Here is a 15,926-nt window from a genome sequence, read left to right as displayed (position 1 = left end):
CAAATTTCTCTCTTAAGAGTCACATGGCTAACAATTCAAATCCTTTTGAGAGAAAATGAATCAATAACAATTAAGTACACATCTATGTCATTTAAATTATCACCAAGTGGCATTTATATATACAAAATCCCAAGTGCCAATAGTCTTTCTTGACCGAATTCGTAGAGCCACATAAGGCACACGCTTGAATCTGTGTGGTTTGGTTATCCACCAATCACAATTTTATGTTTTATTAATCTATATTAATTAGTTTAAGACTAATAGAAAAATGACATGTGTAAAATCAATTGATAAACTTGACATTTATCTTATTAATATACATGGCTAAGAATTAAATTTTAATCTATAATATTTATTTAATTTATCATCGTATAATAAATCTTAAAATTACATTTTGACTCTTTGGCAATTTGAGTGAAAACTAGTTTTTGCACTTTTTTTAATTTTTCAAAATGAACAATATAACATTTGAATCTTATTTCCATTTAACTTATTCAATATATAACAATTTATTCCATTTTCCTCAACCTTCGTCCTCTCGAGGTTAACATTAACAAAATTTATTCTATATAGCTGCTTAATCAATGTTCAAGTCGATGTATTGTCATTGATATCTTGCATGGTAAACTAAAATCTCGTCCTTACAGACTAGATTGATGTCACAATTTTATCTTACAACATGCTTGTTATTGCTTACATATATGAATATTCCGACTAAAGAAATTTTTCACTGCTTAAACATCAAGTTTAGAAGAAATAAGAAAAGTACAAAGTAAATAATGAAAATGAGAGTGAAAGGTTTTTTTTTTTTTTATCCATCGAGTAAAAGGTAAGAATATAGGTTAGAGTATGAGTTGTTTTTCATTTATAGGATGATTAAGATCTCTTCATATCTAATACAACATAAGACCGGTAGTTAGCACGAGGATAAACACACGTCGGTTTAGTAGTGGCCATAGGAAGGCACGTGTCATGCACGTTAGGACACAAGCTCATGTGATTTTACTGTTTCATCCCTCTAAACCAGGGGACCATCAAATCCACTTAATTGTCGTATTTGGAGCTAATAATCTTCAATATTAACATCCCCAGCAAGTAAAAACATTCTTACAATATTAATATTCCCAACGTATTTTTATTCTAAAGAGTTTGAATATTGGGAATGATGATTTGTTTTCTTTCCTTATTTAAGATGATAAAATTTTATTCCTGTCCAATACAATGCATTACGCGTATATGGACTGCGTTTGGTTGAGATTAAAAAATTCTGTTTTTGTTTTAAAAAAAAAACTAATCTGTTTATCTGGTGTTTGATAAAATTGTTTCTACAAAATACTTTAAAAGTGATTTTAGATTTTGTACATGAGATGAAAAAGCTAGGATTTTTAGCTTTTAGAAAAAGTGCTTTTAAGTTTGCTATATAAATTACTGTAATATCCTCGTACAAAATATTATTCATATATATGTATATAAATAAACATATTAATAATTATTATTTAATTATTAAGAACATGTCTATTTTAGTGTTTTTACTATAATATATTTATTTTACCAAATGCTAAATCAGTTTTTGTTAACAGCAACAACTGTTTTATAAGCAGTTTATCAAACACCTTGTCAGTTTTTGAAGAAAAAAAACAGCTAAAAACACTTTTTTTTAAAACAAAACTATGTCAAACGGGACCATGGTCTCTTTCATGCTGTTATCATCGTGGCCATAAATTTCCACATTGTCCTTGGCACCACAATATTTGATGATTCCTTCTAGAATACTAAGCGTCGTAAAATTATTTTACAATTGTATTTTAACGTTGTAAGATCTCAATTTTATAGTAGTGTTAGGTCTCTGATGCAACTATCTTGTGTGATTATATTTTTTTTAAACTCAAATCCCTGATTCGAACTTGTCCAAATATCTGATCTCACGACCTGCACGTTTGAATATACTAACTCTTAAAAATTCGACTACGATACCTAAGTTGACGTGACAATTTCTTGAATATATCCACAAAATCCTGAGATCCTAGTCCGCTAAAGACCACCCAAATTGTAATGAGAATTAACTAAGTCGCAATTGACTCTTTAAACTTGGTTATTTTCTCTTATCTCAATTATGTCAAGACCATATAATTGTTATGAAAATATAAAATTAGCCATATTGTCAGTTCCGAAAATTTTGTTGGGTTATGTCAATAATTAATAATAATTTCTGGTACATGAATCTCACTAGGAGATTGGCGTATTTTCACAGCTAAGGACATGCATGAAGCATCAAGGTTCAAGGGAATATATAGAATTAGGTGTTGTATGGAATAACGTTCTTATTTCGGGGAAATAAAATCTTTCGGCATATACATTTCCTGATCTTGCTGATTTCACATGATAAAGATTTTAAGATAAACAACGTTAGATATATCTATATATTTTTCCACCTCAGTGTAAATATTTTAATATTGGTTCACAATCAATAACATCGTCACCATCAACCATCAAGAGTAACAATGAGTCGAAGAACACAGTGCGATAAACAACATTATATATCTATATAATATAATAAGCCACAATTAATGCAAATTTACAATTCATACACTATTTCCTTTTCATTTTTAGCCAAACGATCGCGACATCTAATCTTTTCATTCCCAAACGTTGTTTTATTCCCATCTCACTTAGAAGTCACTACTAGAAAAATGTTAATTTAGTGGCACTTGAAATGTAGCGTTTTGCTGAAAGACTGCCATCTATTTTATATTTTCAATGACAATTATATTCAAACTGCCATCCAAAACATTAACCTACCAAAAAAAGACATTCATAAATCAAACGCTGTTAAATCATTGAAAAAGATGACACTCATAAACGCCACCAACATTATTTATTTAATTTATTTATTATAATGTATTATATGATATTATATAAATTAATGTCGAAAATAAAAAAGTTTAACCGATGTAGATGTGGTACTCTTTCTCTAACCCTCCTAAAAAGATTCGTTATTTAATTATAATATAAAACAAAATCTTAAACATATAAAAATAAAAAGACTGTATTAGAGCTTCTCCTATCACACGGCAAATCACTATATTTGCCGTGTGATATGCTCCAACCATACTGCAATTGTATCACCAAATATAGTGTTTGATACAGTGCCACGCTATATTTGCAGTGACACTGTATCACACGGCAAAGTTTTTTTTTTTTTTTTTAAAAAAAATCCTTTTAATAACACATTAAACATTAATTATATATATATATATATATATATGTATATATTAACCCTATAATTATTTATAAAACACCAAAACTCATAAATTGACAACAAAAAATACATTAAAATAAACTTCAAGTAAAACATAAAAAATTTAAACATAGATTACAAAGTTTAAATTAAACACACAAAATAAAATAAAAACTAAAAACAATAACATAATTTTAAAAGACATAGTAAGAACTTAAAACACAATTTAAAAACGGGGAAAATTATTTCCAGTTCCGTCAAGATAATTATAATACTGAGTGTAATCTTGATTTTGATCTCCTTGAGTTTGATCTCCCTGAGTTTGATCTCCCTGAGCTTGATCTTCCTGAGCTCGATTTTGTTGATAATTAGATGCTCGATATTGAGATCCATAATATTCAGAACCTTCTCCTTGTTCTTCATATTGGTTCGTCTGTGCTCTTTTTTGCATAATTTTTTCTTTTTCTTTTACTAGAAATTCACGCATATTTGGGTCGGATATAGTATCCAAATTCATGAATAAAATTTTATTCTCTTCTTTCATTTGAGCTAGCTCAATTTTTTTCTTTCGAAGTTCATTTTTTTGTCTCTGAACTTCAATTCTATCAATATTAGAATCTTTAATAGTTCGGACAAGACTCTCATTTTTGTCCATCATTTTTTTAAATTCTTCAGCATCTTTTTGTTGTTTCTTTGCTTTTTTTACACCCATTGGTCTTCCAGATAAATTGCAAGTGCCTTCTTGATCGTTCATGTTAAGATCAAATGAATTCATACCGGGGGTTACAGGTGACTCGGTAGAAAATGATGACGATGATGGATGGTTAAGACCCGGGGACTCGGTATTTGAGCTGTTACCAGCAAATTTCTCAATTCCCTTAAGAATAGGCCACACATGGTCGAATTTGAAGCCCCTCTTGTATTTGGCATCCTCTACCAATAACATCTTCGCTTGAGTTAACTATTACATATTGATAAAAGAATGATGATAAAAAGTTAGTTAGTACAAATAAAAAATAAATATAATGTATACATTTATCGACAAAATAAATACTTACAATGTCTTGTTCCGAAGCACCGCTGGGATTCTTATTTTCAATCTGGTTAATACATCCCCTTAGTTTCGAAACAGCAGAAAGAATGGTTGCCATTCTAGTTTCTAAAGATCTTCTTGGTCTAACTTTTTGGATTCCATTTGAGTGATACTCTGTTTCAATTCTTGCCCAAAATTGATCTTTTTTTTGGGAAATCCCTATGATTGGGTTTTGAGAAATATCAATATAGGTTTGACACAAGAGTATATCTTCTTGAACAGAGTATGAAGAACTGCGACTTGAAGTCATGTTTGAAGAAATGAGGTGAATAATGAATTCGTGAGGAAATGAGTTGAGGAGTAAGTCTTATTTATAGAAATTGAACGGCTACATTTAACGGCTAGATTTTAGATCTAATATTCAACGGTCCGGATCTATTTGTTTGTTTCTGATAATGCTCAGAGACAAGATGTGACAGATATTGAACGGCTAGATTTTAGATCTAAAATTCAACGGTCCGGATCTATTTGTTTGTTTCTGATAATGCTCAGAGACAAGATGTGACAGATATTGAACGGCTAGATTTTAGATCTAAAATTCAACGGTCCGGATCTATTTGTTTGTTTCTGATAATGCTCAGAGACAAGATGTGACAGATATTGAACGGCTAGATTTTAGATCTAAAATTCAACGGTCCGGATCTATTTGTTTGTTTCTGATAATGCTCAGAGACAAGATGTGACAGATATTGAACGGCTAGATTTTAGATCTAAAATTCAACGGTCCGGATCTATTTGTTTGTTTCTGATAATGCTCAGAGACAAGATGTGACAGATATTGAACGGCTAGATTTTAGATCTAAAATTCAACGGTCCGGATCTATTTGTTTGTTTCTGATAATGCTCAGAGACAAGATGTGACAGATATTGAACGGCTAGATTTTAGATCTAAAATTCAACGGTCCGGATCTATTTATTTGTTTCCGGATCTATTTATTTCTTTCTATAAATGATGAGTTTCATACTTGGAAAAATATCACCTCCTTCTTTACCGTATACTTCTCCTCATAAAAAACGATGAATTTTCAATATGGTAGTTCATCTTACATACCATCTTCTTCCTCTTCTTCGTCTTCCTCTTCTTCTTCAGATAATGAATATTATGAAGATCTAGAAAACAAAGTCATATCTCAAATTACTGAAAACAACAATTTCATGCTAAATCGTATGCTAAATACCGAAGGCTCTCATCGTGGATTTACTCCTGGTCATATCGTTATCAACCGTGATCGGGAACAAGCCGCTCGCAATCTCTTCAACGACTATTTTGCAGAGAATCCTCGATTCCCAGAGACAATGTTCCGACGAAGATATCGAATGAGCCGAGCTTTATTTCTTCAAATTCATGATGCTGTGCAAAGGCATGACAATTACTTTGTCCAACGAAGAGATGGACTCGGTAAACTCGGGTTATCTAGTTTGCAAAAACTAACAGCCGCTTTTCGAATGTTGGCATATGGATCACCGGCAGACTCCACCGATGAGTATATCAAAATAGGCGAGTCCGCAACTTTGGAATGCTTGAAGAGATTTTGCCGTGCTATTGTCGAGGTGTTTGGAGGCCATTATCTTCGAGCACCTAATGCTAATGACGTTGCAAGACTTCTCCACATTAACGAGCGTCGAGGATTTCCAGGTATGTTGGGTAGTTTAGATTGTATGCATTGGAAGTGGAAAAACTGCCCAACAGCTTAGGGAGGTCAATATGCTGGACGTAGTGGATCTCCTACGATTATTCTAGAAGCTGTAGCTGATTATGATCTTTGGATATTGCATGCATACTTCGGTCTACCAGGATCTAATAATGATATTAATGTGCTAGAGGCATCTCATCTTTTTGCTAATCTTGCTGAGGGTACTGCTCCACCGGCCAATTATGTCATTAATGGAAAAGAATATAATATGGGTTATTCTAGAAGCTGTAGATTATTCTAGAAGCTGTAGCTGATTATGATCTTTGGATATGGCATGCATACTTCGGTCTACCAGGATCTAATAATGATATTAATGTGCTAGAGGCATCTCATCTTTTTGCTAATCTTGCTGAGGGTACTGCTCCACCGGCCAATTATGTCATTAATGGAAAAGAATATAATATGGGTTATTATCTAGCTGATGGCATATACCCAAAATGGTCGACCCTTGTTCAAACTATTCACGATCCACGTGGTCCAAAAAAAAAGTTATTTGCAATGAAGCAAGAAGCATGTAGAAAGGATGTAGAGCGTGCATTTGGAGTGTTGAAGTCAAGATTTGCAATTGTGGCCGGACCATCCCGCTTTTGGAGTAAGAAAGTGTTACATGATATCATGACATCTTGTATTATTTTACATAATATGATAATAGAAGATGAACGCGATGTTAATCCAACCATTGAAGAACAAGCCGAAGTTCCAAATGTTGAAGTTGAGATGGCAGCCGATGAAGATGCTCGATTTCAACAATTCTTAGCTCGACACCGACAAATCAAGAACAGAGACGCTCATATTGAACTTCGAAATGCATTAATTGAGCACTTGTGGAATGAATATACTAATTCTGATAATTAGTACGATGTAATCTATCTTTCAAATGTATGTTTTTATGTTGAATCATTTAAATGTAATATTTTAATTAGTAATGTTATTTTTATTTATCTTAATTTTTGTTAAATATTGGTAAGTACTAATTTTAATCACTTAATTAAAAAATATCACCACTATAATTATTTATTGAAATATTTTTTAATAAAGAGATTGTTTTATTTTAATAATATAATAATGGTGAATAGTATTTTTAGTGTGAAATTTGGTGTTGTGATTGGAGTTGAAAAAAAATTTGGTGCTAAATCAACACAAAAATTGTGTTGAATTAACACCAAATATAGAAATTGGGTTGGGGTTGCCCTTATATATGATACTAATATTTATAAAGAGACTATAGCAAGAAGGTAAGAAGACTCTGGCGTCTGGAGTACACCAAGATTGATCCCAATCCCAACAACTCAACACAAATATTTTATTTTATTTTATAAAGAAAAATAATACTCTCTCTCTCTCTCTCTCTTAATATTTCCTATTCAGCTACGAATAAAACATAAAAGACTAAACACCAGAACTAAGCTTGACAAGAACACGATTAGAGAATACAAATGAATCATAACCACCACGAGTTCTGATAACCACCAACCAAGACTTGTTAAAAAAAAAAAAAAAACACCAACGACAATTCCATGTAAAAAAATTCACCAACAACAAAAACACCAATAATTCCATGGAAATACCAACAACAATCACATGTAAATAAAAAGCAAAAACAATGTGAGCACATCACACTGCCATCGCCGAGGAAGCACTACTCCGAATCCATCGTCGAAGGCTTCATGGAGAAGATCAAGCAAGGTCAAGGCCACCGGCGGCAGAGCTCCAAGTCTGACGGCCACGGCCACGACGGAAAGAAGAAGGACGACCACGATTCCGGCAACAACGACAGCGACTAGATCATTCCCTCTGGTTCATTTTTTTTTTTAACTTTATCATAATCATTTTTAAAAAATAATGGTGAATGGTGACCGTGTATTGCAGGCAATAGGTGATGTATATAATATCATATAATACATTATAATAAATAAATTAAAGTGAAGTCTTTTAGCTAACTTTTGATATTCTGACTAATTTAGTAAACTCAAAAAAATAAAAAATAAAATTATTAAATATATCCATGTCATCAAGTCGTTCAAAAAATAACCCGATAAATAACTCAGGATAGTTAGCAATTTTGAATTATATATCATCAAGTAAATATAGTTATCAAGATATTGTATTATATGATATTATATAACCGCCACCAAAATTTCTTAGAGCATCTTCAATGGTATATTAGCTTAATTTGTCAAATCAATTTTTTAAGCTACAATTTTTTTAAGCAATATTGCTCTTTAGTGGTAAGTCAATCTTCATCTTGTTGCTTAAGCATTAATCATTTTTTTTTTTTTTTTTTACATTTTATTGCATTCTCATTGGTTGAAAAATAAGTGGGACCTATAAGCTTAGTTTAGAACCAATTTGCTCTATAGAGCTAATTTGCTCTACCAAGCAAATAGCTAAAATGTGCAACAATGATTAAGCTAATAACTTAAATTTTTGGGCAATGTAGCAAAATAGCCAAAATGAAACTATGAAATTTGGATCTAGCCTATGTTTGACAATTTTGTAGGGATATAGCCAAATGGTTTATGTGACAATAATTAAGGTCTGATTTGCCCTTATTTATTAACAAAGTCGTCACTTTCTTTCTCTTATTTTTTTTCAAATAATTTTTTTTGCATCAAAATTTCAAAAATTCATATCTTTCTCATACGAACTCGAAATTGAGTGATTCCAAATCCTACGGATTCGTGACACCAAGATCTTCAAAAATAGATCCATTGTGTTTGATGAAAAATCATTTTTAATACCATAGATGTAGAAAAATCATGTTATTACCTTAAATATGGAAATAATTGAAATTTATAAAAAAAAAAATAAATGGAAATGTAAATATAATACATTAAACATAATTTTTCATCAAACACAATGGGTCTATTTTTGAAGATCTCGACGCCACGAATTTGTAAGATCTGAAATCACTCAATTTCGAGTTCGTATGAGAAAGATACGAATTTTTGAAGTTTTTATGCAAAAAAAATTATTTGAAAAAAATAGGAGAGAGAAAGTGACGAATTTGTTAATAAATAAGGGTAAATCAGACCTTAATTACTGCCACATAAGCCATTTGGCTATATTCCTAAAAATTGTCAAACATAGGCTAGATCTAAAATCACATGTTTAAAGTGGTCTAGTTACTTACAAATCTTTAAATTTTTCATAATTGCTAGCAAGTCCCTATTTTTGCACAATTAAAGATGCTCTTATTTGTCTAACCTCTTTCTCTCACTCTCCTCAACGTGAGGCAAAAAAAAAAAGACTTCATTTAGAAAATAAAATAAAATTTAAACGTATTAATTTTTTTAAGAAACTAATCCTACTCATAGTCCAACTAATGATGGAGTATTCAACTCTATATATAGATACCAATACGACTAGTAAATTTTATTAATAATTATAAAGCTTACAAACTTATATTGTTGGATTTCCTTTTTTTTTTCTTCTATCTCATGAGACTTGGAAATCATAAGAAGGCAATAGGTGATGTACCCTTTTTTTTCTTTTTCTTTTTTTAAATAAAAAAACACTCATTAGCGTACACATTGTGTAACAAAAAGTAATGTAACACCTTAAGCCAATTTTCAAGAACGCAATGTTTTCAAGAATTCAAGTGGGTACTTTTCAAGAACGCAATGCTTTATTTATATTTAGTGTACACATATGTAAAAAAAAAAAAAAAAAAAAAAAAAAAAAAAAAAAAAAGGTACTAAGTTTTATAAAAAAAAAAAAGGCACAACTATTAATTGCTCTAGATTTGTTGGATTTTTTCTTACAAAAAATTAGTTGCTTAAGCCACGGAATGTGTAACGATTTAAAATTGGCCAACGTTTTGTTAATAATCCGTAAATAGCCTAGATGATTACGTGGCAGCTCATTTAAGAAAGATTTTTTTTACTTATTTGACCGATTTTGTTAATTCTTTTTTAGGCAATTTTTTCGTTTGAAATTTGAAAAAAATTTCGGCAACTTTTAATTATTCAATATTCAAGTTGGCGAGATTTTAGAAAGTTCTGATTCAAAATTTTAAATTTGAATTCGTGCATGTAGTTATTTATTAACGCATATTTTTAGGAATTTAGTTTCTAATTTTGTTACAAAATATATTCTGGATATCTGTTAATAATAATTATACGTTATTGAAAATATTAACAGTTGATATTTGTTGAACGCTTATTCAAATTTATTCAACTTTTTTATTTTCCAGGTTTCAACGTTTGAAAAAAAATTATCCCCTGAAAATAAATCGTCCCTAAGCATGGATGAATGGTCGTCCTTTTCTCTAATTGATTCAGGTATGTGTCTTTTGATCTTTTTATGCAGTTTTTATAAAAATTTCCTCATGCAATTTTACCCTTTTTTCAGTGAATTTATTTGAGCAACAATGCCATGAATCGTCCAAAGCTTTATTGCCTCTTTCTAGTCATGAAGAACCCCCGGCAGAAATTGTTTTGTACGATGAACCGGATTTGAAGAATTTTCCTATGAATTTTGAAATTAATGTTAATAACGTATTTAGACGCAAAGATGTACTTCAAATGGCTGTTGGCATGACTGCAGTTCGCAACAATTTTGAATTCAAGGTGTTGAGATCCAGTAAAACGCGTTATAGTATTGGTTGTTCGGATATGCAGTGTGCCTGGAAGTTAAATGCATCGGTTTGCAAGAATTCTGGATTATGGGTCATAAGGTCATATGTTAAAGACCATACTTGTTATGGTAAATCTATTGTGCACAAGAATAAACATGCATCCTCTGTTCTTATTAGCAAATGTGTCAAAGATGATTTTCGCGGGTCATTGGCAAATCAAATTACGCCTTCCGTTGTGGCTGAAATTATGAGGACCCGATTTAATGTGGAGGTAACATATTTTCGGGCATGGAAGTGTCGTAAAGAAGCTTTGAGGGATCTTCGTGGTGATTTTGAAGAGTCATATAGTCATTTACCACTAGTTGGTGAAATGATCAAAGAGAAAAATCCAGGTTTTTATTTACAGCTTATTTACTATAATTATAGTCTGTAAATACTATATACATTTACAATATGAATTCGATTTTTTTTTGTTATTTACTGAACTTGTTGTAAATCAATGACTTATTAACAGACAGCAAACTGTTATGTATTGTAGGGTCTTATACAGTGACCGAGATTGAACCTGATGGGACATTTAGGTATTTCTTCTTGGCATTTGGTGCTTCTGTTCAAGGATTTCAATATTGCCGCCCAGTAATATCTGTTGATGATACTTTCTTGAAAGGCAAATCTCGTGGCACATTACTTTTGGCCACTGCTCAAGATGGTGATAATCATTTGTTTCCATTAGCCTTTAGTATTGTGGATTCTGAAAATGACAAATCTTGGTCTTGGTTTATGAATCATCTTCGAATTGTGTATGGTGTTCGAAAAGACTTGGTTTTTGTTTCGGATAGGCACAAGTCAATTAACAAGGCGGTTGGCAATGTTTTCCCGGAGGCGAAATTTGCTATATGCATGCAACATCTTTGGGGTAATGTGAAGGCAAAATTTGGTAAAACATACATTCAGCCACTTTTCTATAGATGTGCTAAAGCGTATTCTGTAAAAGAGTTTGAATATTGGCTTAATATACTCTCCAACAACAAAGTAAAAATCAAAAAGTATCTTCTCAAAGCCGATCCAGAGCTGTGGGCTAGGAGCAAGTTTCCGGGGAATAGGTTCGATGTAATGACCACAAACATCTTTGAGTGTTTGAATGTTGTTTTGCGAGAAGCTAGAGGCTGGCCGGTTGCATGTCTTGTTTTGAGTTATAGAAGTCTAATTCAAAATTGGATCAACAAGAAGAGGGAGCTAATTCCAAAGATGCAATCAGGACTTACAGGAACAGGGTTCAAGATACTTTTTGACTCGCAGGAGGCTGCTCGATTCATGAACGTGAGTTATAAACTTTTCCAGTTTCTGTTAATTGTATTATTATTTACAACCTATTAACAGCATATTTATTATTTACAAGCTATTAACAGCATATTATTGTTTTTAATTTACAACCTATTGACAATATTTATTTACACGCAACTGCAGGTTAATGCCATTAACGACAATGAATTTGAAGTGGTTGATGGGGCAATTCGTCGAGTTGTTGATGTTTCTCTTAGAACTTGCACATGTTGTTATTGGCAGCTTGAAGACTTTCCATGTTCTCATGCGTGTGCGGCTTTATATAGGAAAAATTTACGTCCTATTGATTTTGTGCCAGCATATTATAGTCAAGAATACTTTGCTGTCACCTATCTGAAAGATGTTTTCCCAATTTCTCATGAAGTCGACTGGGAGCTGCCTATTGATGCTCGAGTTATTAAGCCTCCCATTTATAAACGTCAAGCTGAGCGACCAAAAGAGAAGAGGTATCGGTCGAAGCATGAAAAGTTCCACCCGTACAATCATAGATGTGGCAAATGTGGCCAGATTGGTCATAACAAAAGGGGTTGCCTCAGATAGTTGGTTATTGAGATGCCTTTAATAATTTTTAATTTTTGCTGGTGAAATTTGTGTTGTTTACATTTTCGAGATTTTTGAATAATTGCTTGTTTATTTGTTGAACATTTTATGTTTTTATTCATATTGTTAATCTTGAGTACATGAGAATTATTTTGTATTCATGTAATGAAGGCTTCACAGACATGTATGTTTTGAATATGTTGTTATGACGTTATTTTATTCATTTAATAACTTTTTTATGAACTACTTTTCAACAAATAGACTTAACTAAACTGGTTTTATGATGTAAATTGATGGTAAATAAGAAGTACATTAACAGAACTTGGTCCGTCCCGGGTCAACAGCGCCCGCGGGGGCCCGAAGAAACCTCCCCCGGTCAACGGCCGGGCCATGGCCGAGAAGCCAAAGACCGGCCGTCCGGGCTCGACCCCACTCGGCCGCCCGGGCTCGACCTCCACTCGGCCTCCCGAGCTCGGCCTCCATTCGACCTCTCGAGCTCGGCCTCCACTCGGCCTCCCGAGCTCGGCCTCCATTCGACCTCCCGAGCTCGGCCTCCACTCGGCCTCCCGAGCTCGGCCCCCATTCGACCTCCCGAGCTCGGCCTCCACTCGGCCTCCCGAGCTCGACCTCCCGAGCTCGGCCTCCATTCGACCTCCCGAGCTCGGCCTCCACTCGGCCTCCCGAGCTCGGCCTCCACTCGATGGTAAATAAGAAGTACATTAACAGAACTTGTCACGATATACTAATGTAAATAGCTGGTAAATAAGATTTCAATTAACATATTTGAATAAGCTGGAATATGGCCACATAGTAGCTAATACTCAAAATATTCCAATCTAATTCGTAAAAGAGGATCTACCAACGACCTTAACACCCAAAATGAGTGTCATGTGCTAATTAACATTCATGCATTAGCACTCACTCACATAATAGCTAAGTTCATCAAAAGCTAACTTAAGAGCAATTATTCTAGAGTTTAGTAAATAACAAATTTTCAAATTCCTATATCAAAAGATGGTTGGCTGCTCTCTTCATCTGCCATGTTATCTGTGTCCTCGCCATCGGGTTCTTTGTTAGGTTCTTCTTCTTCAGTCCTCTTACTTCTAGTTTCGGTGGCGTATGGTGAGGTAGTGAACACCGATTTCCTACATGTCCGCTTTGGACGCTGTGTGACAGGCTGTGGATTTGGCAATGACCTTTCTATCTTTTTTTGCTTTCCATTATCATCCGTGACCTTGTTAACTACCTGTTCATTTACAAATAATCACAATATGATAAATTAACAACTATTAATTCACCAATTTTTAACATTATTTTTAGAAATCGATAATATTACCTGCGGGTTGTGTACGTCTTCATTTTGGGTTTGGATATTTTCGGTCACTATTGGAGGTGGCTGATCCGTGGTTGTCATTGTTCGCTTTGGAATTGGTTGGCCATTCTTTCTCAAGCGTTTATAAACTTACTTGTTTAGAACTTCTTGCTGGGCCACACTCTCTTGAACAACCTGTGGACGTTGTTCAAATTCGTACTTGTTAGGAATGCTATTCAACACATCATTTACGGTAAAAACCCAATCATCTTGTAGCTTCTGCAAATCGTCCTGTTATAAGTCATTGTTAGTCTTAATCTAATTGCACCATATTATAAAGTAATATTTATTTGACGTACCGGACTATAACGTGCTACCTTTTCCATTCCAAGTAGTGGTGAAATATCCTACCATGATAAAGCAGTAAACGACGTGTTAATAAATTATATAGGACATTTTTGTAACTTCAATTAAGTTATATTTTGTACCATAGACACAGTATCAGGAATTGTTGGCTGCACTTTTGAAATTCTTTTTCGTAGCATCTGTAAATAAGATGTAAATAAGTATACCATTAATAGCATAGTACAGCGACAAGAAATGTCAATAATATGTAAATAACATGTCTACTAACAAATGCTATAAGTCATTAATATGCTCAACGTAATACCATGTTTGTTAGTATAACTTGAGTTGGCTTTGGTTTTGCTACATTCCTAACATCTGGGACCTGTAAATTGATAACCACATGACGATATTAAGCTATACATTAACCAATGTAATTAGTATTCTTTACCTCTTTTGTTGTTGGGATTTGCACAGGTGTAGTTTCTTCGGGTTGAGTTATAGGTGTTGTATCCTGTTAGACATAATGGTAAAGACGTGTTAAACACATATTTTCAGTGTTAAGTTGTAACTTATTTACACGGAATTGCGATACCGTACCTGAACATCAATTGGAGTTTGATTTGGAATTCAGTTGTCTTAGTATGCACTGTACCACTTGAGACCTGTAATATAATGGTTATGTATTGGTTAATTGGAAAAAAACTACAAAATTACTACATTTTCTTTTCTTGGTTGTTGTGGTGTTGTTTCATCGTAATCTTTTCGAATGTACACTTGAAATACATCCAATAAGACGTCGTACTTTTCATGCGCCTCTTCGACACGCTTCTTGAGCATTTCTATTGTTTGGAGAGCGTATTCCAACTTGATATGAGCATCATCTGAGGAGTTGAATGTTGTTTCACTTTCCAAACCCTTAGAACTGCTAGCCACTCATTTTCCTTTTTCAACAGATTTTGGGACAAGCTCCGGACTAACAGCGTCTACTCGTTCTATGTACCCAGCTGCTTGTTCTTCTTCAGTAGCATTTACTGGATTAATGCGCAGCTGCAACAAAGATGACGATTATTTACAAGCAAAAATTAACATATTTATATAATAACTTATAGACTACTAATATGTTTTCAAGTATCGTGTCATTATCGAAGATATATTGTTGTGGTTCGTCGTACTCCGGGCTGTAATTGAAATTCCACTTGAGGAGACGAGGTATGGACATTTCTGGTGTACGAGTTGCATATCTTTGGGCTTCAAACTCTGGAATGACTTCATATGCCCAAGCAATTAACGGATGTAGGAACCCTTCTATATTGAATCATGTTTTCTCAGCGGCATAGTTTTTGGATTTCTTTAGGGAATGGCATAGAGCGTTGAAGCTAACTGTGCCCCATGGATAACTTTTGAATAATTCTGTGTCAATGGCCATTTTTAAGTGGTCATCGGGAATTTTAGCTTGCCGTTCCCTAGGCAGAATCATCGTCTCTAGTATGGCCAGGTTAATAAGTGCCACTCGTTCCTCGTCTGTACCTCCAAATTTGCCGCTAAGAATGCCAAGTAAGAATTGTGCATGTTGAGTTCCGGTCACCTTGAAATACTCATCCTTCAAAGGATTATCGGAGCGTAGCTTGTCGTGTATACGTGGCACTCAATCGCAATTCAGCCCTGTAAATAACATTCCTTAAACTGTAAATAACTCAGCAATTTACAAATAATATTTGATATTCTCAGCGACTACGTTTGTTAAACATTTACCTGATATTAACTCAAAGTCATACATA

The 15,926-nt window shown here is 33.4% G+C and overlaps 3 protein-coding genes across 3 annotated transcripts; 2 read left to right on the top strand and 1 right to left on the bottom strand.

The window, feature by feature from the left end:
- Nucleotides 1–3,464: 3,464 nt before the first annotated feature.
- On the bottom strand, nucleotides 3,465–4,432 carry LOC149401910 (uncharacterized). The gene is made up of 2 exons (XM_089609350.1): nucleotides 4,297–4,432; nucleotides 3,465–4,199 (listed from the first exon to the last, which is right to left on the bottom strand). Exons 1-2 carry the CDS (start codon nucleotides 4,387–4,389, stop codon nucleotides 3,465–3,467), a joined length of 828 nt encoding a protein of 275 aa, XP_089465476.1. The 5' UTR covers nucleotides 4,390–4,432.
- Nucleotides 4,433–5,348: 916 nt separating this feature from the next.
- On the top strand, nucleotides 5,349–6,905 carry LOC149401909 (uncharacterized). Its single transcript, XM_089609824.1, has 2 exons — nucleotides 5,349–5,967; nucleotides 6,348–6,905. Exons 1-2 carry the CDS (start codon nucleotides 5,349–5,351, stop codon nucleotides 6,878–6,880), a joined length of 1,152 nt encoding a protein of 383 aa, XP_089465950.1. The 3' UTR covers nucleotides 6,881–6,905.
- A 3,366-nt stretch (nucleotides 6,906–10,271) lies between these two features.
- Nucleotides 10,272–12,488, top strand: LOC149401908 (uncharacterized). Its single transcript, XM_089609349.1, has 6 exons — nucleotides 10,272–10,308; nucleotides 10,648–10,703; nucleotides 10,900–10,996; nucleotides 11,143–11,924; nucleotides 12,072–12,156; nucleotides 12,247–12,488. The coding sequence occupies exons 1-6, from the start codon at nucleotides 10,272–10,274 to the stop codon at nucleotides 12,486–12,488; spliced, it is 1,299 nt and encodes a 432-aa protein (XP_089465475.1).
- Nucleotides 12,489–15,926: the final 3,438 nt, after the last annotated feature.

The sequence above is a fragment of the Urtica dioica genome, chromosome 3, assembly GCF_054948205.1.
Source record: "Urtica dioica subsp. dioica isolate 48M chromosome 3, U.dioica_male_clone48M_v1_H2, whole genome shotgun sequence".
Lineage (NCBI taxonomy): Eukaryota > Viridiplantae > Streptophyta > Magnoliopsida > Rosales > Urticaceae > Urtica > Urtica dioica.
This window is presented reverse-complemented; position numbering and strand designations above follow the sequence as displayed.